General features: G+C 44.0%; 1 protein-coding gene across 1 annotated transcript; it reads right to left on the bottom strand.

Annotated features, from left to right (window-relative positions):
- Positions 1–749: 749 nt before the first annotated feature.
- Positions 750–22397, bottom strand: LOC112466210. The gene is made up of 10 exons (XM_025034169.1): positions 22135–22397; positions 17432–17624; positions 11578–11817; positions 5343–5404; positions 5224–5268; positions 2670–4159; positions 1915–2188; positions 1331–1793; positions 1088–1239; positions 750–1004 (listed from the first exon to the last, which is right to left on the bottom strand). The coding sequence occupies exons 1-10, from the start codon at positions 22242–22244 to the stop codon at positions 911–913; spliced, it is 3123 nt and encodes a 1040-aa protein (XP_024889937.1). The 5' UTR covers positions 22245–22397; the 3' UTR covers positions 750–910.
- Positions 22398–23177: the final 780 nt, after the last annotated feature.

Genomic DNA, 23177 nt, shown 5'->3' with positions numbered 1-23177 from the left:
GGGAAATAGCGCGGCCCCTCGCCGCGTCCCGCTTTCTCCTTGACTTTCTACGACATTTTCACCGAACCTTCGGTGAACGACGATTAAGTATTTTGACGTCAATGCCCCTCCTTCCTTATCGTTAACCGTTTATCTGAGGAAACCGCGCGGAGAAACCGGAGGCGCGAGAGCGCTTCGGCGCTCCGCGATGATCTCTCGGCGAACGAGAGACGCTCGGTTCGTTGACGTTAATTCGTCAATATTATGTTACTCTTTGTGAAATTCAATACGCACGCCGCGACACGCGGACTGGTTTGACGTTTCGCGCGTGTCCACGTCGGTCACGCAATTCTAAAGGCGCTCGCGCGCAATAATAGCCGCGCTTAGATTCCGCACGTGCAAGCTTCCGACCCGCGAGACGAAAGTCCGGGGGCACGTAAAGGTCACGGTCCGCGCGATAAAAAGAGTAGTATCCACGTGCATCGAATTAGGCCCTAATCCCCCGGATCGTGACGCTAACATATCTCTAAGTTACTGTTTTCAATTCCGCCGTCAGAAGCCTACGTCCAAGGCTACTCCGAAGTTGACGTCACTCAGACGAGGAATGAATGACTCTTACCAATGATCTTAAATCTACCTGCCTTAGCCTAAGGCGGCCTAAGCCGTAGCGTGAAAGTCTCACGTTACGTGGGTTTGAAAAATCTTGCTACGCGATAGCCGCAGAAATATCGATTTAACGATATACCGTAATGTTGCGACATAACGTTACATTATGGCGTTTCAGTCTTGCTTTATTCAGTACATTTATGTATAAGTAGTAATCAATAGAAAAATATATATATACGTATGTATATGCAGTTTCATATCTTGTAAGAAATTATATCACAATTGGTTTTAGGCAATTAATTAATACGTATTAATAACAGTTTGTTTAACCTGTCACTTCTTTATCCTTGGAATCCTCCGATTTCTGCGCAATAATCTCGACCGATCCACTCTGCATAAAGCTCTCTATCTCCTCGACTCTGAAATATAAAATTGCATGTAAAATATTTCTCGTCCCGGACGATATTTACAGTAAATACATGCGCACGAAATGAATGCTTACGTGCGAGGAACATCCGTCAAATTCTCTACTCCGGTTTCCGTTATGAGGACGTCATCCTCGATCCTGACGCCGCCAAAACCTCGGAACCGTTGCAGCTGATCCTTCACGAGAAATTTCGACTGCTCCGGATTGGCAAGAGCTTGATCGAGCAACTGTAAAATGAAAAGTCATCCATGTAAATATCCGAAAAGACTAGCTCTGAAGTTCGTGTAAACGCTATTCGCAAATGATCTCTACACTTACGGTGTCTATGAAATAACAGCCTGGTTCCACCGTAAGAATCATTCCGGCCTCCAATTTCCGCGCGGTTCTCAGCTTTCTCACTCCTGGTGCCGTCGGACGTTCAGGAGTGAGAAATCTGCCTGACGGATATCCAAGATATCCACCGACGTCATGCACATCCAGTCCCAACAAGTGACCCAGTCCGTGAGGCTGGAATATCTCGTTCAGGCCCTCTTTTATCATATCCTCGACGTCGCCCACCAGCAGTCCACCTTCTTTCAACGCCGTCAACATGACCCTGTTCGCCAAAAGATGCATGTCCGGCCAGCTAACTCCCGGCTTCGCGGCTTTGATCACCGCGTCGCGCGCCTTCAGCACCGCGTTGTAGATCAGTTTTTGATCCTCGGTGAATTTCCCGTTGGCCGGAAAGCTGCACGTGATGTCGGCCGCGTATCCGCAATAATTGCCGCCCATGTCGAACAAGCTGCGCGACAGAGAAGAAAAAGTATTACGCAAGTGTTGCGACACGCAATATTGTAAATGCAATATGTATAAAGCAAGTAACAAGTATCTCAGCTGCAAACTAACGCCAACTGAAATCTTACCACATATCTCCATCCTGTATCACCTTAGCATTCGGCGCACCGGCATGACCGTAGTGCAATATTGAGGAATTATGCCCGGATCCGCAGATGCATGTGTAAGACACGTGCCTGCATCCTCCCACGGCGTATACATAATTCAAAAAGCAAGCCTCTGCTTTGTACTCTGGCATTCCAGGGCGCACGGAGCGCATTACGGCCTTGTGCGCCTCCGAACTTATCTTGACAACGTACCGCATTACCTCAATTTCTTCGGGAGTCTTTGTTACCCGGCTGTATAAAGCAAAAAAGAAGAATTTACAAAAACTATGTATGTTGCCTCACGAAAATAGCTGTAAATTTCTTTGCAGACGTTTATTCCATTTTAGAGTACAATACTTTACTATTCTATTCGCAAAATTCGTGCCATCCGTAAGATACGCGTATCACGCGCGAAACGATTTATAAAGCATCTTCGGCGGCGTCCAGACTTTGTGACAAATAGGATAGCAATTTGTCGTCCTGATCGGCGAGTTCTGCCAGTTTCGCGTAATCTAAATGTGCAACGCGGAAACCCAATTTCCTAACTTGACGTTTTCTCATTACTTGCGGCCCTATTAAGAATCGCGTATTCCAGCAATAGTATTCGGGCAAATGGATTAGAATCGCGGTATTGACGTTTCTCTTTTTATGCAGATTTAAGTTGAAGACCGGCGTTGACTTTAAAAGCGGGTGTATCAGTACATCCAAGATGTAGAAATTTATGAGAGGCAGTCTGCTCAAAACCACGCTCCTGCTCAACTTGTGCTCGCCGCCTACCACGTGCGCCAGTGGTTTGTGTATTTTATTAATAATACCCCTGATTCGCATGTCCGAACTTAACGACTTCGTGTTTCTGTCTAGGTTAATCGGGCTGCCACGATAATCCTTGCATTCCAACGACATGGTCGCGTCGAATAATTTCAATTTGTTTTTCAGGCGCGTGACGATAGGCACGTCCCTGTGAGTTTGCAGCCTATTCATAAGATACGAACTGAAGACTTTATCCAAAAGTTTAATGGGATATCTTTCGAGATACGTGCAAGAGAGAAGAATATCTAATGCGTCGTTCAGCTTTAAATCTGAGAATCTCGCGGACATCACCTCGTCGAACGTCTTCCAAAACTCGGTCGGATCTGGAGGTTGTAGATTCAATAATCCAAACGGCGCGAGAATGGGGGACAATAACGTAGGCGGAATTTCCATCCCGTGTCTCATGAAATATTTTCCACATTCGGCGAGCACGTACGGACTTCGAATTCGCAAATCTTTACAGTAATCCATGATGGAGGCGATTAAATTAGGATCTTTCATCTCGGTGCCCTTGGTTGTTACGTATCTCGCCAACGCTTGTTCTATATTTTCATCAACGTATTTCTTCGTGCGTAAACCGCCGATAAAATTGACGAGATCCTTCTCGGTGGAAGTGGTCATGCTCACGCTTGCCCACTTACTAGCGCTCGACAGACATCCCTTCGAGGACTCTTCCCCGTAAAGACAATTCAGTATACTGGCCATCTGCGAGCCGGTCAACTTCAGCCACTGCTCCGACAGTTTCTTCTCCAAAATGATCTGTACCATGCTCTTGCTTCGTTGGAAGTATTTCAGCGATCTGAATAACGGAACCAGTAGATCCGGTTTGATATCCTGTTCCCTGCACGCCAAACCTACCCACAACGTGTCGATGCAATTTCTGTACTTGGCGTTTCCATAATTAGCTAGGATTCTCACCGCTCTGATTAACTGCGACACGGTAAGCTCGCCGTCCGTGGCTCTAATCATAACTTCGTTGCAGATCCGGTCCCTATAAATATTTGTCGAAGGGCTAAATCTGTCTCTCTTCAGTGCCTTCAGTCCTTGTAATATCGTCTCGCTGTCTTGACTCTTAGCAATCAGATTCACAAGCTGTTGCAAAATGATGTCTCTATTGATAGTCTCCGCGGATGGTCGTCGAGCGTTCGACGAGGTTTTCCGGTATCGGTGCCACCCGCTCTCCAACTCTATCATCTTCCTCAAACTTTGGAGCGCTATCCGGCAATTTATCTCGTCCGCGATCGTGTTCTCCAGCAAGGAATAAACTCCTTTATTCGCGTTCCCCGAGTTTATCGCGTCCAGAACCTGCGCCACGTCCGTGTTTTTCAGGCGCTCGATATCGGAGCAGTAAAGTATCGCCGTGCCCTCGTCGGTCTCTATGCTAATGGTATGTTTTAAGGGCCCATTCTTCGTCGCACTAGTGCCGATAGAATAAGGAACGCTCTCCTTGTGAATCCCCGCTGGTTTTTTATTTTTATCTGACGATTCAATAGTCTTCCGGCTTCGTGTGTCGAGGAGAACTTCGACGTTGGTGATCCTTTTGACTATCAAAGGAACCTCTTGTATGCGCGCACCTTCTTGCACGAAGATATTCGTCTGAGTCAACAGTGGCCCGCCGTGATCGCGCGCGTTTGACTCGAACCATCTCCTTTTGAATTTGGAAATCAAACCGAACGGCTGCACGAGCACTCTCGCAGAAAAGTTTCCCCGGCTCGAGACTATCATCTATAATAGCAATTGCAAATGAGATCAGAGCACGTTGCACTTCCCGATAAAGTTTGCCTCTTTTTACCTTCCTGCGTCACATTACAAGCCTCACGTATTCGATATTTGGTATCTTAGTAATTTCCTTAAGAAACGTCCGAAGGCTCTTCTCAATCTTCATGCTTGCGCGCCACGTCGGAAAATTAAGACGTTACGTCGCGGGGAGAAAACTTTCGCCTTTAATTATTTGTTTGTTTTTACATGCGTCAAATTATATGTAAAATTTAAAATGGTTGTTATATGTCATAACTCAATAGAAAGTTGTCAGAGTTGTATACCGATGTAGCGACGTGTATAATTCCACGAACCGACCAGCCGATGGCGGCACTGATTCTTCCAGGCACAATCGATATGCGATATAAATAACAAAAACTGAGCTAACAAAAGCTGCGTTTTATTTTTTTTAACTGTATAGGCTGCATTCCTATATTCACTGTCAGTACTGAAAATCTATATTTTTTCTATATTTTACGTATACTATAGATTTTCAGTACTGACAGTTGCTGACAGTAAATCGGAATGCAGCCATTAGTAACTCGATAAAATAGTTTTACTTTAATATATTAATTACATTGTACTCTAAAAGGCATCGTTCGATATCCGTGTCTAACTACAACAAATTCGCCTACCGCTGTCTTATTTCTCTCTCTCTCTCTCGTCGCATTTAGGAGAAACGAAGCTGTAAAAGTTATTATTAAACAAACTCGGCGTACTTACAGCTCGGCTATTTCTGGGTGCAAGACTTCATTATCTCTCGGGATTCTACGACAAGAAAAATCGTTATTAAAACCTGCGTCCATGGCGTGTTTCTACCTTAACGTGATTCTCATACTTACTTCATGATGCCATCGAAATCCGCTTGAGGCTTCACCAATTTGCTATCGCTGTTTTCGCCTCTCTGCAATGCGCAAAGAAAAGAAAAGGAGTGATTATCGTATTCAGACGACCGTGGTTTGGGCAACACAGCAACGTGTAGCGAGCAGGGTATCGTTTGGGTCAAAGTAAAAGCGAGCAGCTTACGCAATTCGGATTCAAGTCGGAATAGAGAAAGCGGTCCTCATCCGGTCGGAAGCGAGACAAATGTTTTCTGTGCCATCGATTTTCTACCGTCCGCGGCAGGATAATGTTACGCGTGCGTGATAACGTTACGTGTATCAAGACCGAAAGATAACGACCGCATAAATTCTTAGTGCGTCATGCATTAATTGAGCGATTAATCGGCACGTAAAATTATGTCGCTGCGCCGCGTAATACTCTGAAATACCAATTTCCTCATTGTGATAATTTTAAATTCTACTCGTGCGACAAGTAGGATATACAAGTTTTCATACGGATCGCATGTGTTGAGACGTTTCTTTTACACGCGCTACATTTCCTTGCGCAAAGCTGGATTTTCACATGTTACACGTCAAATTATGCACCTGCGTAATGAGGCGCTAGTTAGCGAGTACTTTTTACACACGTTTGCGATATTAGAGAGCGCTAATCGTTTTTTCGCTGAGGGGATAAAAATGTTTGGATCGGCTAAATAGCGAGTATCGCGCCGCGAATGTGCCTGTCAGCATTTGTTGTATCGGATATTGCGAAAAGCCGCGCGCGACGTGTCGCATAAAAATATGCGACAGCAATACCGTTTGCCATGTAATCATAATTAGAGTCGCGAACGGTATCGCCGTGTGTATATGTGTGTGGGGGGCTGGTCTATGAAAGACAAGTGTTTTATCAATGCTGAGAATCTATATAAAGCTACCGTGGTAGCGAGCTATTTGCTTTACCAGACCGGCAGATTAAAACGCGTATAAATTACGCGTGTAACATCGCGGCTCTCCCGAGAGCGCGACGATTCGCAATCGCGTGTCGCGCTATCGAAAATAAAAATTTATCGCAACTTATTACGCTCTCTTATCTAAATTTATTTGCCTCGATGCGTACAACGGTATCTAAACTACCTCGGTGTTGATATCGGCAAGTTTCGAATAATTTTTTTTTTTCGTGCGATACATTTTACAAAGGTCAAACCTCCGTCACCTGTCTCTATAATTAGATACTTTATTCTGCGGTACACGCGCGCGCAGTCGAACGTATTTCTACGAGAGATACGCCTCGGTATGTGTATGCTACCGCTAGGCATGAAAGGTTGCATTGTGACTCGGCCGTCGTCGATTACATCCCGTGCCTATTTCTGCCGGCCCGCTTGAACGAACCTCGACTTTAATCTTGCGCCTCCCGCCGACCACCCCGGGGAATCATGATGTAACGCCCTGTGACCGGTATTATAGTTCCCAAACTTGTCTCATTTGCCATGCAGACCGCGTATCCCGCGCGGTCTATCGGCGATCATAAATTTCTAAACCGATATTGATCGAACGACTACATGTGTGACGACAAGACCGCGGCTGGAGGTAAAGGAATTTTGACGAGCATTCATTATGCATATGCAATAATTCGCGTCGCGGAAATGTCGAGCTCAATTTTTTACGAGTTCCTGCTAATTTTAACGATGACTTTTCACAATACACGTGCAGTCGGTTTATCTTGTTTGGATTTAATCCTTAAATGCCACACCTCTCAAGAATCTCGTAAATGACGTGAGGGGTCTAAAAGACCCCAGCATGAAAAATGTCTCCTTACTCATTGATTTTTTGATATTTATAGTTATGAAAATTATTTTCAATGTTGTTCAAGGCTTAGAAAAGAGAATAAAATGCTTATATTGTTAAAATTTCAATTTCAACATAGTATAAAAAATTAAGTAAACTGAGTACTGCTAAGTGTACAACCGGGTAGGTCAATCTCTCAACTATCATCAATGGGAGCATGAGCTCCATTTTTGGGGGGAACATTTGAAAATATATCATTGTAAAGGGTCTGGGGTCCGCTGGACCCCGGGTGGCATTTAAGGGTTAAAAATCGAAAACTAAAAGAAAATTCAACATTTGGTCACGGTCCTTTATACAATGTATATATACACGTGCGCGACAAACACGCCGGTTCGGTGCAGTGTTATTCCGACCGGTATGAATCATTTTGTTTCCATTCGTGTTTATCAGCCATTAAATTAGCATTGTCACGCATGAATATCGCATTGTCGAGTGGTAATCGGCTTAGCATGCATTGTTTGCAAACAATATTCAGCGGTGTAATTAACGATTAAAGCCCAAGGGCGTAATTTCATGTTAACGATTTGACAACCTCGGAATAAGCGATAATTAGTTATCGCATATTCTCATCTTATCATACATAAAACAAATACGTTGATCGCGTAATTTATACAATAAAATTGAAACATAAAATCGCGTTGCAAATGAAAACATTTGATTTCGCGTATCTTACGTTGCACATACGTTATATGTTAATCTTTCAAAATAAACCAGACTGAAAATTGAACGCCGAGCCGCGTTTCGATTAAATAAGTATACGTAATAAGTATATGAAAAGAAAGTTCTCGATTACACGAGATGTTGCGTCAGGATTATATTTAACAAAACGCACGGCCGGTTTTCAATTGAATAACAGATCGACAGATAAAATAGACTCGTTTTTGACGTTAAAAAAGAGAACGCTTTCGAAGAGATTACGATTTGCAGTAAGGCAAGAGTAGGATAATAAAAATAAGCGCGACGACAAAGCTCTGCGGCTTTATTATAACTCTTTACCCCTAAATTCGAGCCATAATGTTAAACGATGTGAACTTTCGAAACGTCTTGGGAGAAGGAGTTTCGTGACGCCGATCTCGATCCTACACGCGTCGTACACTTCGGTCTCACGCATTTCGGAATAATGCAAGACGATCAGCAATTGCCTACGGCAAACACCGAGCGTTGTTCTATCTCTTATTCATGCCCGTTGTCCCCCGTACATTTCAGTAAAATAACGTTTCCCGCGAAGCCGCATTAAATATTAATTTTTTCCCGGTAAGTTTCGCAGCGAAATTCGATTTGTTTCGAGCGGCACTGAAAACAGGGAGAAGATTCAAGGCCGGAATCTACGTGGCACTGCTAGAAACAGCGTCTACGTGCTAACGCACAGACCAGTCTGTGGACCGAATAAATAGTCCGAATAAATAGTAGAAATAACAAAACTCATCCCGAGTCCGCAGAAAGATAGAACGAAATATCTCGATATTAGACATTCTACTTCGTGAGTGCCGACTGATGTAAACAACCTCCGCGGCCGTCGTTCGTGTACGTGTTCCGCGAAGTTTCGAGACATTCGTGGAAAGCGTATGTAGAGTAGCCGAATCGATTTTCGATACGGTCAGCGACATGGACGGTAGTTGAAATGATCTGTCTCGCGGCTATCGCGCGGTTCGTTAATGGACATCTGCGAGCTTATGCTTCACATCGATCCGACCACTAGACAAACACTGACAGCTCTATGTCAATTTGCCTGACAAGTAATAATGTACACTGTATACAACGTACGCGGCTAAATGAGCGCAAATCGAAAGATAATCGAGCGTTACAATTCCTGGAAATATATACCATCGTTCTATCGCGCACGGGCCTTTGTGAATTTCCTGGTTTCACGTAAACCACGCGAACGTCTCTCTGGAAACGCTTAATGCGCACCGCGGGGATCAGCAAAATGCCCTGAATTGCTTCAAATTGGCCTAAATTGCGTGTTCCCGCGTAACCGGCGTATATTAGCAAAACTAGTTCCGCGAATTTGCCGAATATCTCTCAATCGCGACACACACGGGTCGCTTGCATCACGACCGGAAATAGCAAAAATTGTTATAAAAATGATGTATTTAAATCGCACGTTTTAAAGCTACATATTTCCCGAGCTAATCAATGTTTTTCGCCAATAATTGTATAGCTATTATACCTGTATCGCAATAATGTTCATCGCTAGAACCGATACAATTTGTAGGATAGTTTTCAAAAGTGTTCTAGAAATTAAAAAATATATATCCAGGATTTTCGATTTAAGAAATTTAAACATCCAAAATATATACAAATATATTTTTTAGATTTCAAACATATCTGTAGATAGCATCTAGATATAAGAATCATAAACATCATGCCACGAGCTCTTTGATAAGTACAATCTTTTTGTTCGAAATCTCCATTGTCCGAATAATCAACTCTATGTAAACGCCCTATTCAAACTATTCAAACATTCTATTGTCCAGAATATCTCCTTATAGAATATTTCCTTCTTCTCTTTCTGCTGAAACCTGAAACAACTATTCTAAAGATAAAGATATGAAAGATAGATTATCGGTTAACGGGAAATATCAATACCTATGTGCACGACTGTGAACGAATTGGGTACGCTTCGGAAAAATCTACTTGTGATCTTAAAAAAAAAAAAAATTACTTTCTGGAACGAAGCGCTTTTTACATCGATCGACTTATTTATTAACGATACGAGTTGTCTATATTTCCCGCGTACCGAGAATACTAAAAGGTTGAGTGCGGCTGTTTACTGAAAATAGCGTGTGTTCTCCGCATTGCCGGTTACAATCGATACGAGAGCAGACCCGTATCTTTTGGACTTCGTGACGCGAAATCTATTTGCGGCGGCGCGCTATCAGATAAGCGTTCCACGTAATGTATTTGTACGGTTCGGGTCGCCCGTACCCGAACCGGTACCCGCGGTCACCCAGTTACGTTGTCATTGATGCACCGTGTGCGACTAAGGGACAAATTGTTTCTCGTTAGATAGCGACCGGTTGAAAAATTTATCGGTCGTTTTTCAACGCGATCCAACGCGACGAACGCGATTATCTGTGTCACAGCCGAAGCTATGTAAATCGCTTCGCGAATCGGTTGTGTCCGCTTGCAGATGACGAGGTCGCGGGGATGGAGCAAATATTCTATGTTATCATGGTTCTCGTCGCTTGGCATGTCATTACGCTTCGGATAAAAGTGTCATACGCGCCGTCGTGTCATTTCTCCTTTTATAAACCCGCGTGTCTCCGGACTGCGCTGCGCCGCTATTTATATTTTCTAACGCGATTTTCTAAACTATAAAGTGGACCGAGAATAAACTGGACTTAAATCAGGGTCCAGACATGCAAAAGCAAACTGTGGAAAAACATGAAAATAAATACGAGACCCCACAAACAAAGCAATGAATCGTCCCGTCTTTTCCCCTTCTCTCTTAGCTCTCGTGTTTTTCTTCGGGGGGGTAAAAAAATACACCGAATAAGTACGATGTATTTGCACTCATGGGTCACTTGGCAAACGCGGACGCGGACGCGTAGAGCCAGGCGTAAAGAATGCGTTCTGGGATTCTGCTAAATCCACCGTAATTCTAATCCGCGTAGCAACAGGGCGGCATTTAAACGCGCGCGTATGCACGCGGTATTTCGCACGGGAGGGTATTATACGGCGGGATTTTTGCAACTTCCATCAGTGTGCGGCGTGAGCGCGCGCGCGCGCGCGCGAGCATGCTGCACAGAGAACAGGACTGGTAAGTCATCCCATGCAAAAGGCGACGTCAGGCGATGCCCCCGACTCGGCAAACATTCGCCGAGTCGTGACAAATGCCGCGTCGTGCGAACGAGGCGGCGTTCGACGAGGTCTCTAATTGGAATTGGTGACAATGGCGACAAAAATTCACACGTACGCTATACACGCGGCGCGTGGTCGCATTCGTTTCAAATGTTTGGCAAAAGGAGAACGTCCCGGGCGCTCGCATTAATGCAGGCGAAGTCACGCGAAACCAGACCGACCGACGCAACTTTCTCGACACATTGTAGAGGCAGACAGTCGCGAAGGAGGCGAAGGTAAACGTCACGAGGCATGCCGCGCGGCGAATCGCCTTATTGCGGGACACACACATGCACGTGGAGAAGGGTGCTCAACCTGGGGATCCTTTCGGCAGTTCGAGCTCTTTCCTCTTTATTTATTAACGGCCGTGTGTCGCGTTAGCAGCGAGAAACGAGCGATTTCAATCGCGCCACGGAGGATTGAGGAAAGAACCGGCATTGCAAAATCGTGTTCGTCTTTAGATTCGGATTATTCCCCAGACTGAGAACTCTCCTCTACTTGAAGAGAAGGCAGACAGGAAAGCAGAGCGAGCCCAGTGAGCATCCATCTGTTCCCAGACGCGACTTACCAGCAAGAGCATGTATTTCGCATCCTTTTTCAACAGCACGCTCGCAATCTCGTCGGTGTAATAAACCTCGTCCACGGCGTACCGTTCCTTGAAGTCGTCCAGAGTGTGCAGCTTGCCCTGCCAAATCGCATACTCGGGTGATAAACGCGGCACGAAGAGGAGCGAGGTACCTTTCGCGAGTTCGATTGCGCCGTAACAGCCCGGCTCCTCCACGCCGAAGGCCCATTGGAAGTACGACTCCTGATAAAGAGAACAAATAAAGCTATATACGAGCTGCGAAAGAGTACGGAAGTCGCAATAGCGACGTTGAATAATAGAGGGGGCTGCGAAAGAAGAACGTCGCGTAATAATAGCGGCGCGATATCGTCTAACGTATCTTAAAATAACTAGTTCTGGAAATAGTATACGCATGACAGTATATCACTATATCTAATGTATACAAATACTTTCGTTGCAGTACACGCAGTACTAATAAACACACGTAGAAACTGTGTTACGTCATGTTGTAAAAATAAATAAAGAGCCCGTCGAGATAACAACAGAATAATGAAGAGTGCAAAGGACACGCATACGCGATGTAAAACGTTTCTCTTTTATTACAAAATCGATGAACCGCTTGCGTAATCGAGGTGAAGAACGGCGTTCGTTGAGAACGGTCCGCGGCGCGATATTTACGACCATTTCCGCGCGTCCCTGTTCTTACAGGCGAGTTCCATTCTCGAAGTCGCGAATGCCGCGATATTTATTCCTCCCCGGTTTCCTCGTGCAAAATAGGTCATCACGCGATATTACGTGAGGGAATCGATGCTGCCTCGATTGGCACACACGCCGAGTATTCCGACCATGTTTGAGAAGATACGCTGATATATCGCGCCGAGGGCCACGTCATCGAGTCGGTGCCCAGGTACAGTCGTCGAGTCCCGGTCGTCAAGGAGATTTTTCTCGACTTCTAATAGAGGCGACGTTTCGCAATCGTGCGAAGCGAAGTCCTGGCGCGTCGGTCTCCTTTACGGACGAGGGATACGGATCGCCGGCTACGGCGAACGGAATTTCTCTCTGCTTTCAATAGCCGACGCTCTTTTGTGTTCGTCTCTTCCTTTTTTTTTCTTATCTTGAACGCGATAAAAATACTGCAACGGATACTCCGCGGCGATCTCACGCCCGGCCGGGTCTCGAATTCCCTCGGAGGCATCGAAAAAGCTTGTACAGGAAACAGGATCACGCGAGTGTGTCCGCTGAGTGTGGCCGCCTCGACGCTTCCCCTTCGTCCGTGATGGCCGAAGCGGAAATGCCGTTCCTGGTTTCCACCGTTCGGTAGCCGTTTTTAAACCAGCTACCAACGGCGGTCGAACCGCCGAGGTCGCGTCGCATAAAGACATCTTTGAAGATCTTTCCAGATTTTTTCCATATTGGTAAATATGTTCAGACCGTCCCGGGAGACCCAGGTCAAAAAATTTTTTGTTCCTAGAATTAACAACAGTGGAACTAAGTTTAAAAAAAAAAAACTTTTACTGAGAAATGGACAACATTATTTATCTCAGGATCACGAAGTGACATATCGTGTTTTCAATGTTTTCATTTTGATTAAATCTTCCTCTCATGTTTATACTAGCTGGCTGAACCTACATTCGTTCCAATTAATTTGTCGACAGAAGTAACATTTTATTTCCTACTTTGGACTCATGTAAATAATAATTTTTACTTGCAAGTAAAAGTTTTTTTTGAATGAAATTTTACTCGTGAACTTTATTAGTGGACTGTTGAACAAACGGAACGATTCAGGGTTAAAACGAAAAAAGTGTACATAGAAAGGGGAAGAGAGAGAGAGAGAGAGAAAAAAAAGAAATGCGGCAGGTGCAGCTGCGAGGAGAGAACGGATCTACTATGTATACCTGACGCTACAATATCGCATCTTTAGCGACATTGGCGGAGGTAGCATCGCTGCCGCCGTTGCCGTCGTCGTCGTCGTGAGTTCCGAAAAATCCGGCAGATCGGAATTCCAAGGGTGAAGCGATGAGAAATGAGCCGAGCGAGTCCGTGCGAGTCGTAACGCGTTGCGCCTTGTTGTGTTTGGGTTCAAGAGCTGGGACCATCTCACTCTCTCCGTCTCCCGGTCGCTCTCGGGCTCTCATTTCCGTCCGATGCTGAGAGAGAGAGAGAGAGAGAGAGAGAGAGAAAAAGAGACGGGACGGGAGACGAGGGAATGAGAGAGTGAGAGAGCATCTTGAGAACGATCAGCCATCAGGTCAACGCGCTCTCGGCACAGCCAGCAGGTATTATCTTAAAGAAGTTCTGTATATAGATATACACACAGCCACGATAGCGCGGTGTTCTTGCGAGCACACTAGCAAGGATAATATCTATTGCCTTACCGCAGCTGTTTTATACAAGGCGTTAACGAACGATTTTTATGAACTTTATTCGCGAATTTTTTTCGCGTTCGCGCCCTGTGTATAAAATATTTCTAAAAATTAAAATAATTTCTGTCCCCCCCCTCTCTCTCTCTCTCAAGCTAAAGTATTTTTAAAAATTATGCCATTTTACTAATTTACTGAATGATTTAACACAACTATTATCGTTATTATCGCTGGTTCGCCAAGAGTGGCGCATGTACCGGGCGGACAGCCAGAAACGCATCGAGGAGAAGACGACGACGACAACGACGACGGATTAATGCACATCTGCATTAAAAAAGAATCCGGCGACGAAAGGGTCCCGTATTGATCGCAACATCGCGCAACAATAGCACCGCGATATCGAATTCAGCACGAGCACGTCGTTTTAACTGTCGAGCGAGCGAGGCGAGAGGCGAGCGTTGTGCACAAAGAAATGAGCGGCCCGCTATTCGCCAAATTAGAAACTGGAACACCACCTTGATTGCATACATACGCGATGCTCCGCAGAAACACCGGATGTACTATGTATGTGTATATAGTCGCGGATCCAACAACAAATTTTCCATCGTTTCTCCCCTACAGAAATTTCGCGAGACCTGTCATCGTCCGAGTTTCTAATCTTCGTCATTAGGCATTCTTAAAATAAAATCACAGATTACATTTCTCTGTTAAAACTACTGGAACTGATACTTGAAAGTGAGTAGAGATGGAGGTATACGTTTCTCTCTAAGCTCATAAACCCAGCGCAAACGTCGCCTGGGAAGATCAACAATGACGCAAGCGTAGCACAAATTCGAACCGGTCTGGAACATCTCGAGATAATGTTCACGCTGTAAAGACCATAGCGCATTGGAAAATAAAAAAAACCGGTAGACACAGGAAGTGAATTCTCCAGTCGCGATCGAACGCTCTTCTCGAGAATTTGCTTCGCTTAAGTTGTTTTTTTTTTTTTCATCACGGTCTTAAATCGCAAAGATACTATCTAATTTGACTTTACCGCGTTTATGATTTCTATGTTTCCTTCGTCAAAATTTACCGTACAAATTTACCGTAAGGCAAAACAATCTCGTAAGCGAGAAGCAATTTGGGTCGCGAATTATATAGCCACGCTTAACTCTGAACATGCTGAACGTGTATGATTATCCATCAATGATAAACATTGAACGCAACATACATATCAGATTAAAACATACGCGCGCGCACATCCAATTGGATTGCATATCCAACATGAATAACGCAGTCTCATGAATTGCATGTTAGCGGTTTGTGAATTAAAGAGTAAATTTATACACGTGAAATGACAAACAGGCACTGGAGCGAGATGTTAACCGAGAGTAACAATAGCCGTAATCTCGACGAACAAAATTCTGACCAATATAAGCGGTTTGCACCACCTGTATACGCGCACAAAGAGATCGCTCGCTGAGCGAGTCGCATACAATCGACTCTCGAGTTCCACCGTATAAATATTTCACATGGGAACACAGCCAGAATATAATTTAACATATATGCACCTGGCACGCTGAGCGAAAATTTTTTCTCATTTATATCTCCTCGTAGAAATTAATAAAGTACGAGTTGAAAGACGGAGAACGACGTGAAATGTAAATATAAATGGAAGATGAAAATATATACAAATAAACAGAAAATGTACGTGCGTGTTAAATATAGCTAAATTAAGTTTATATAATAGCGTGGCCGGGAAATAGATGGAGCAAGATTTTACCCTTTGCGGCCCACTGAAAAATTCACGGTCAATCGCTAAACAAAGCCGCGCGGTACGAGCGGCTTTGGAGCATGGACGGATGAACGGAGAGGCGGCCGTGCGTTTTTGTTGAGAGTGCCGTCCGAACGGTACCCTCACAGTTCTAGTAAAGCGGGTTTTAAAGGCAATCTGCCAGAGCGTCCGTCTGCGCGCCAGGAGCGTGTCTCGACCGGATCGTCGCTCGTCGCGTCGATTTTCGGCGACTCGCGCTTTGACGAGAACGTGTTTTCGGCGATGTAAATGCAGCGGAACTCCATCTACCAGAATAATCCGGTGAGGCGGTTAGTTATCCATGTGAAGCGACAGTTCATAAAGTTCGAAACAGAGCTACCTCGACAGAGATTTCCACGTCATTCCAATCTGCCGCATTATTATCGCCACGGTATATTGTTTTATCGTGGAAAATTAAATTGATCTCAGGAAATGTGAGAGTTCAACGGAAAAGCAACAAGCGCAAGGTGACTGCGTTGTACACAATTAATAGTAGATAATAAAGCAAAGTAAAATATCACGCTGAAGTCATATGCGAAACATGCAGTTTTATTTTGTAAAAATACCACGATACTTATCGCGCGATAAAACACACCAGATAATAATATTTGATTTTAGCAGTTCGTAAAATTATCTAATATCACTCGGGCGATGCACGAGTGAGTCTCAAAAAAAAAAATTTTATCACGATAAATTACAAACAAGTTTTTGCAAGCTAACGCAAACGCTTCTCTCTTAGCGTTTAATTGATTTTATCACCGCTCGTTTTCCTCGGTATGCTATTAGCTTCGTGCTACGTTTCAACGTGCAACAAGCATGCTCTAATAATAAAAATGTATTAAAGTTTTTCTCTTTGATATAATTATTCGAACGTTAATTGAAATCATGAATGAAATTATGAATGAAATTATTCGAATGTATTTTCACGCAGTTTTAACCAACTCCAATCATAAACTTTCGCAAGCGCGTGTGTACACTCATCGTGCCAATCTTATCGATGACTAATTTATCAACATGCGTTCTGTACCAGTCGCAGTCATATGGCGATAAACAATCCGAGTTCGACGAATACAATTCGTAATTGTATTCGCGCGGCTTTATAAATCTCTCTGATCAAAATAATTAACTCTCTCACACATTAATGGCGTTGAATACCTTACGGCGAAGTTCAATTGTCTTTACGGTCGTTACTATGGCAGGGACACGCAACAAATAGCCGTAAAAGTCAGACCGCGTAATTGCGGTTGAGTTTTCGGAATTCCCCTGTGAGCCACGACTTTGCTTTTTACACAGTGCTTCTGCAAGATCATGGCGAGATCATGGCGAGATCACGGCGAGGAAAAACGATCTCTTCTTCTTCTTGATCACGGTTCACACGAGTCTCATGTCCGATCGTGAGCGATCGTATAAAGCCTGATAATATGATTAAATTATTCTTTTACGAACAAATTTTTTTATGAAAAAGATTGTTCCCGGTAAAACTGCCAAATTTCGGAAACTTTCGCATCTAAACTCGCATTCAGATGAATAAATTAGGATCTGATATTGTATATATATTGTCTTCTTAAAATAGAAAAAAACCTTTTTTGCGCGTCTTGCCTGAAAAATTTGGATCTTACGCATACTTACTGGCGTTTTGAGTCAATTACACATTTCTACCGATCTAACAAAGGGCATGATATAACAGCATGTGAGTACGCACCTGTCTAAAAGGCCAATTTATGTCCGTGTCGTTGAAGGGAACCTCCACTCCACCTTGAAGAATGACGTAAAAGTCCGGGAGAGGATGAACCCTTCCAGTCTTCGTTTGGAGACGCGTGACGAGTCGCTGGCGATTCTTGTGAAAAAGGGACATGGGCACTTTCAGGGTTTCACCATGCCGCCAAAAGTGAGGCCTAAAATTACAACTTTTACATTAGCGAATATTACATTATCATGAGGGGAAAAAAAAACAATCGCGTTTAATCGATTACGTTAATAAGAAATAGAAACAATAAATATTCCAATATACGTATTTAAACATTAGTGTTATCCTAAACATTATTATTGAAAATCGCGAATAAAGCTAAGCCTCTGACGTTACGATACGCTGTTCAAATAATTGCTTTGTTCCCGATAATATCGCGAAAACTTTCTAAAAAGAAAGTAGCCACGCGCCTATTGCTCTGCCCGGCGTTTGACTCATCAATGTATCTACTTCTACAACCTTAGAACACTAATATTTAGGTGACTCATAAGAGTTACATCACAAAATTGATAAAGCGTGCGCGTCATCGTGTGAATAAGAAATACCTAGACAAAAAAATGTCAAAGCAAACGCATGATGAAACCGACAATAGAATTGACGCACAAAAAAATACTTTACGTACTGCCTTAATCCTGATTTTGTGCGCTTCTCGAGATCTTCCTTGCGCGGATTTGTCGCGGCTGCGATTTGAATGAATCTCGAGTAAAGACGACCGGATGCGCGAAAGGGTGAAAAGGCACGTAGAAGAAAACAGCCGTTGGCCATACTACTTCTAATTAGCGTGTTCGCGTATTTAGAAATAATCCATAACTGGAAACGTCTATTTGTCGGTTGCCAGAATTTTTTGAAAGAATACATTACTCGTTCTTAATTTAAAATGTTAATAACAATCCATATATGACCTCGGGATTTTTCAAAGAAAAATTTACATCCAAATTACTGAATGTAGATTTCAGTGACGAGAGAACGGAAGCCTCTTCGTGATCGCCTGTAATAAGATCGCGCGTTGTAAGACAACGTGCTCGATATTCGGCGGCTAGTAATTACACAGCACGGGCATAAATAGAACACTCGAGACGCGAAGTCTATTCTCACGAAAGGAACGAGCGAGCGAGAGAGAAAAGTGGTTTCGTGCGCGCGGCCTCGCGTATAACGTATTCGGTTTGTATTTTAAGCCGTGTCATTGGACGACTCGCGCCTCTTGACTGACACAATTCTTGTTCTACTATATATCCCCTCGAGACGAAACGGCGTGACGGCACCGCACAGGAAACTCGAAGCGCGCTAACGAGCTACACGCGCGCTAATGTGTACCACCGTGTATACGCTATACTCAACCCTCTGCAACCCCCGTGCAGCCGCCGTCACCGCCGCGCTTTTGAAGCTTCCCTAAATTCCGCGCGCATACTAATTTAGCCGCGCAGGAACGCGCGTCACTTTTAATGTCTACGCGAAAATTTATATTTAACCTGGCAGTGACAACCAAAGAACGAGAATGAGAAAGAGAAAAAGGGTGAGAGAGGAAGGAAAAGTCATGTGTGAAAAGTTGTGTAACATTATACAACTTTGAGTCTTGATGAGAATAAATAACGCATGTAAACGAGAGAAACTTTTACATTATAAATCACTCAAGTATTTTCATCTCTATTAAGAATTTAAATAACATCGGATGTTATGTAGAGGGGAAGAAAGAAAGAAATGGAGAGGTGCTGCTTGACATTGGACGATGCGTTCTGGTCACATGAAAGCAGTGAAAGCATCAGCGCGGATCGGATGTATGTATGTACATACGATCGGTGTCGTCTGTTAGCTTCACGCATAAACACTGCCGTCGACTTTCCTCGAGTTTATGTACGCGAAATACGCCGCAAAACACGACCGATATAAACATTCCGTGTGAACGTTCTCGAAGTAAAACATTCTAGACATAATAATCGCGAGTCCATAATCATACGTCGATTATTAATACCCCTAAGACGCAAGTCCGAGTTAATTTGGGCATATCTCAACTCGGGCATACGTATGTACACATCTGATGAGTATGGGTGCGAGACGAACGGCTCGTCAGGAATGTTTAATTATGTTTACTCTATTATCAGTAATGTAACTAAAAAGATGTACAATGTTTGATGAGTGCATTGTTACAGAGTTAATTTACTAATAAAATATCTTTAATCTAATATTTGTGCTTTTTATCCTCAAAAGTGAAATTCTTATACATAATTATATTGAATTATTAATTTCAATGGATAGAAAATGATTTTTTTGTCATTTTGTTGCGACAAACCGTGCATTAATCTCGTTCTGTCTGATGGACTGTGTAAATAAAAATCGCGTCGCAATATTGAGCAGACGTACGTGTCTGATACGAACTTCGCAAAACGTAAGGTAAACCGCGCGTGAACCGAATTCCTCAGACTGAATAATCAACCGATAATTTTCGTTCCACGAATTGTAATTTTCCGAAATACAATGTCGTATTACATTATATGCGAGACGTTACGTCATCCTTCCAACTAAAGAGGAAAAATCGACGTGATTATCTAATCACGACGAGCAAAAAGATTACGTCGTTTTCCTTGACGGATGCCGCGATTTGCCTCACGTCGTTTTGCTCGACGTGTTGCAACCATCTTGTAGCTTTTAACCACGTTATAATCGTTCTCTTATCGCGGGACGTGCCATGCAGACAGACAAATAACAGCATTGTTTATCGACGAAAAGGACGGAACGCATCGACTTAACGTTACGTAAAAAAAATGTCGACATTGAAAAAACACGGCGCGCGAGCTCGAAATTTAGGGGCCTGCAATGCAAACAATGCCGATAACGGCCCGTCATTTTGTTTACCGTAAATGTGATACGACGTACGTGATATATCACATGACCTGGGTATAAAAAGAAACAAGTAGATAGTGCCTTGAACCTCGGTTCTACTCCAGTTACGTCATCGAGAAACAGACTGGAGCAGGAGCGATTCGGAAGCTTTCTGTTCCGAAGCTTTTGGAGCAACGACAGATACTCGATAATTGTATTAATAATAGTTGCTTTCCATTTACACTTAAGTGATCTGAGTCACTCGGTTATGCGAGTATTTTATACTCAGGTAAGATACGTAATTTTGCACTTACCTGCTTATTTTGGTGACAAAGCTATCGCATAACAATACAGATTCATTTAGCCTCACTTTTAATGTGAGTCTATTAGATTTTTTAAATCACACGGTTTCGATTGTGGATAAAAACTCAGTTGAATCTCACTTGCCAGCATGCAAAAAGAACGTGCATTCAAGGGAGTTATGACGTCACAAGTGAGAATTATCTGAGTTTTGGTGTAAATGGAAAGCAACTAATAACAGAAAGAAAAGAACCGCGCGATGAAAAGAAAACGATGGAAAAGTTTCCCAGCGATTTGACAAAATTACTTTGAAATCTGTGGGATTCTGTTTTTTGGGGAAGCGAGATACGGGACGCGTTAAGTTCGAATCGGTGTGTGACCGATACTATAAATAATCCGCAGGAAAGTTAAACGCTGATTTCGCGGAAACCGTTATGTAAAGAATGCAAAAAAAAAAGAAGAGAAGAGCCGTGTGTATATTTTTAAGAGAGGCCACGCGCTTCCCGCGTCGCTCGCTCGCTCGCTCGCGCGAAACGGCCGGCTGCACGTGCTTAGCATAATTACGAACAATGCGAACGTAAACAACGTGCCATTAAAGTCCGCACGCAAGTCGGGCACAACCTAGAAACCTTCTTAAGCGGTCGTCGTGTTTTCTACGAAGAGCTCCGGCTCCCCGCGAAATAAAGACGCGTCACGTCAACCGTCAACAAGCGCGGCTAGCTATACACGCGTCCAATTACATTTTTCTCATGAAAATGGAACGTGTATTAATAAAACAAAAGATAATAATAAAACAAAATAATTGAGGGCTGCTCTGGCAGTTAGGGTGCGTTAGGAGGGGCTTTCTATTATCGCCAATTTTGCATCGTTCCATCTTTATCGCTCGTTAGATGCAAAACAAGGATAGAAAATAACGCAATAGCGATAATAGCGCGCTCCCCGAGAGCACAGCCTTTGTAACAGTTCACTGCCGCATTGCTGTAAGGGTTGAATCAATCACCATGAAGATACCTTCAATTATTTTGACCTACTGTACGTTGCTAGCCGCGAGGCCTTCGTAACAAGTCCGTTGGCCCAACCCGTCGTCATCTCATGCGAACACTGTTATCAAACAATCCAAAGGTCAACGCGATCCTAACGGAACGCGGCTAGCTAGAGCCTCGACGCATAAATAACGCATAACCTCGAAAAGAGGCATGCGCGCCAAGCCGCGGGCTCGGCAATTCCCGATTTCGCAATTCGATCCGCGACCTATTCGCGCGAGCATTCTCCGTCGACGTCCGACCGATCGCCCGGGTTGGGAAATCGCCGTGAACGCGCTCGCTCATCACGTGTCTCGAAACCGACGTGATTTCGAAAGTTCGTGCCGCAAACACGTAGGCAGAGATCGCTCCGATCTGTCGCGAGCAACGAGGGTCGGTCTCGGCGAGGTGAACCCCTGGAAGACACTTCGCGAGCCGCGAATGGACACCCTCGCGCGCAATTAAATTCCACGAGGGACAATGACTCGGCGAAAATACACGAGTCAGTGATATACGTACGCCATGTTGCACGATGGCGAAACCTCTTTGCGTTCCACGACAAAGTCCTTCTCGCTGTCCAACGACGGGGTCGACCCGTCGGTAGACTCGAAACTGTCCGAGTCGGCCATTAGAATCAGACGGAATCAGACGGTCCAGGTGGTCACTGCGCTGGCCTACTGTGCCTCGTGTTGTCCTTATACGCAGATCGCCCGTATCAGCTTCGCTATCGCACGCGGCACAACGATACAACGACGACGACGACGTCGCGCGCAGCTGACAGACCGGCTGATCGGCGCGCGCAGTCACGTGGTGTCGCGCGCGGCAGCCGCGGCACGTGGCGGCCCGACGCCGGCCGAACGCGCCCGAGGCGCGCCGCGTCGCGAGCGCGGCCCGATGACGCGTTTTGACGCAACGCCCGCGTCGCCCGCTGAACAAAACGCCGACCCGGCGTTTACCGATTTTTCCGAAGGCGTCTATAGACTGCAAACCGCCGCATTATGACGAAAACCATTCCTCGTCGAAGCAGGCTCGATTTGGGTTAACGAAAAGCAAAACGAATGACGAACGAAAAAATGACCCCTCGTATAATTTAACATTTAGAGAATCTAGCTTGGCTTGTAAAAAAAAAGACAAAATAAATAATTATATGTATAAAATTATATTCTTGTAACTTAATGTTCAGATTCTCTAACGAGAAACGTATGCGCAAACTCTGCTCTAACAGAAAGGCTGCAAATTGATTGGCTAAGAAAGACATATGTATTATGTATGCATGTATATACACTCTGTACATTTTGTGGAGAAAACTTTTTGTAGGTAGATACTGAGAACTCGGAAGTTTATTCGACTCGAAAGTATTCTCGTATTCCTGTTCAATTAATCAATATGTGTATATTCCGTCATTCAATGTTAAATATCAAAGGATGAAATTTAAACCAATAAGAGTTCTAATACTTTTACTTTAACACAAAATAGTATTATTTTAACTGTTGTTTTAGTCAAGTACACATATTTTTAGCAGGAGCAGTGGCGATCTATAGGAATGATTAAAAACGACTCAA

The sequence above is a fragment of the Temnothorax curvispinosus genome, unplaced genomic scaffold, assembly GCF_003070985.1.
Source record: "Temnothorax curvispinosus isolate PA1 unplaced genomic scaffold, ASM307098v1 QBEX01016001.1, whole genome shotgun sequence".
Classification (NCBI taxonomy): Eukaryota; Metazoa; Arthropoda; class Insecta; order Hymenoptera; family Formicidae; genus Temnothorax; species Temnothorax curvispinosus.
Note: the sequence above shows the minus strand (reverse complement) of the source record. Positions and strands in the feature narration are given on the sequence as shown.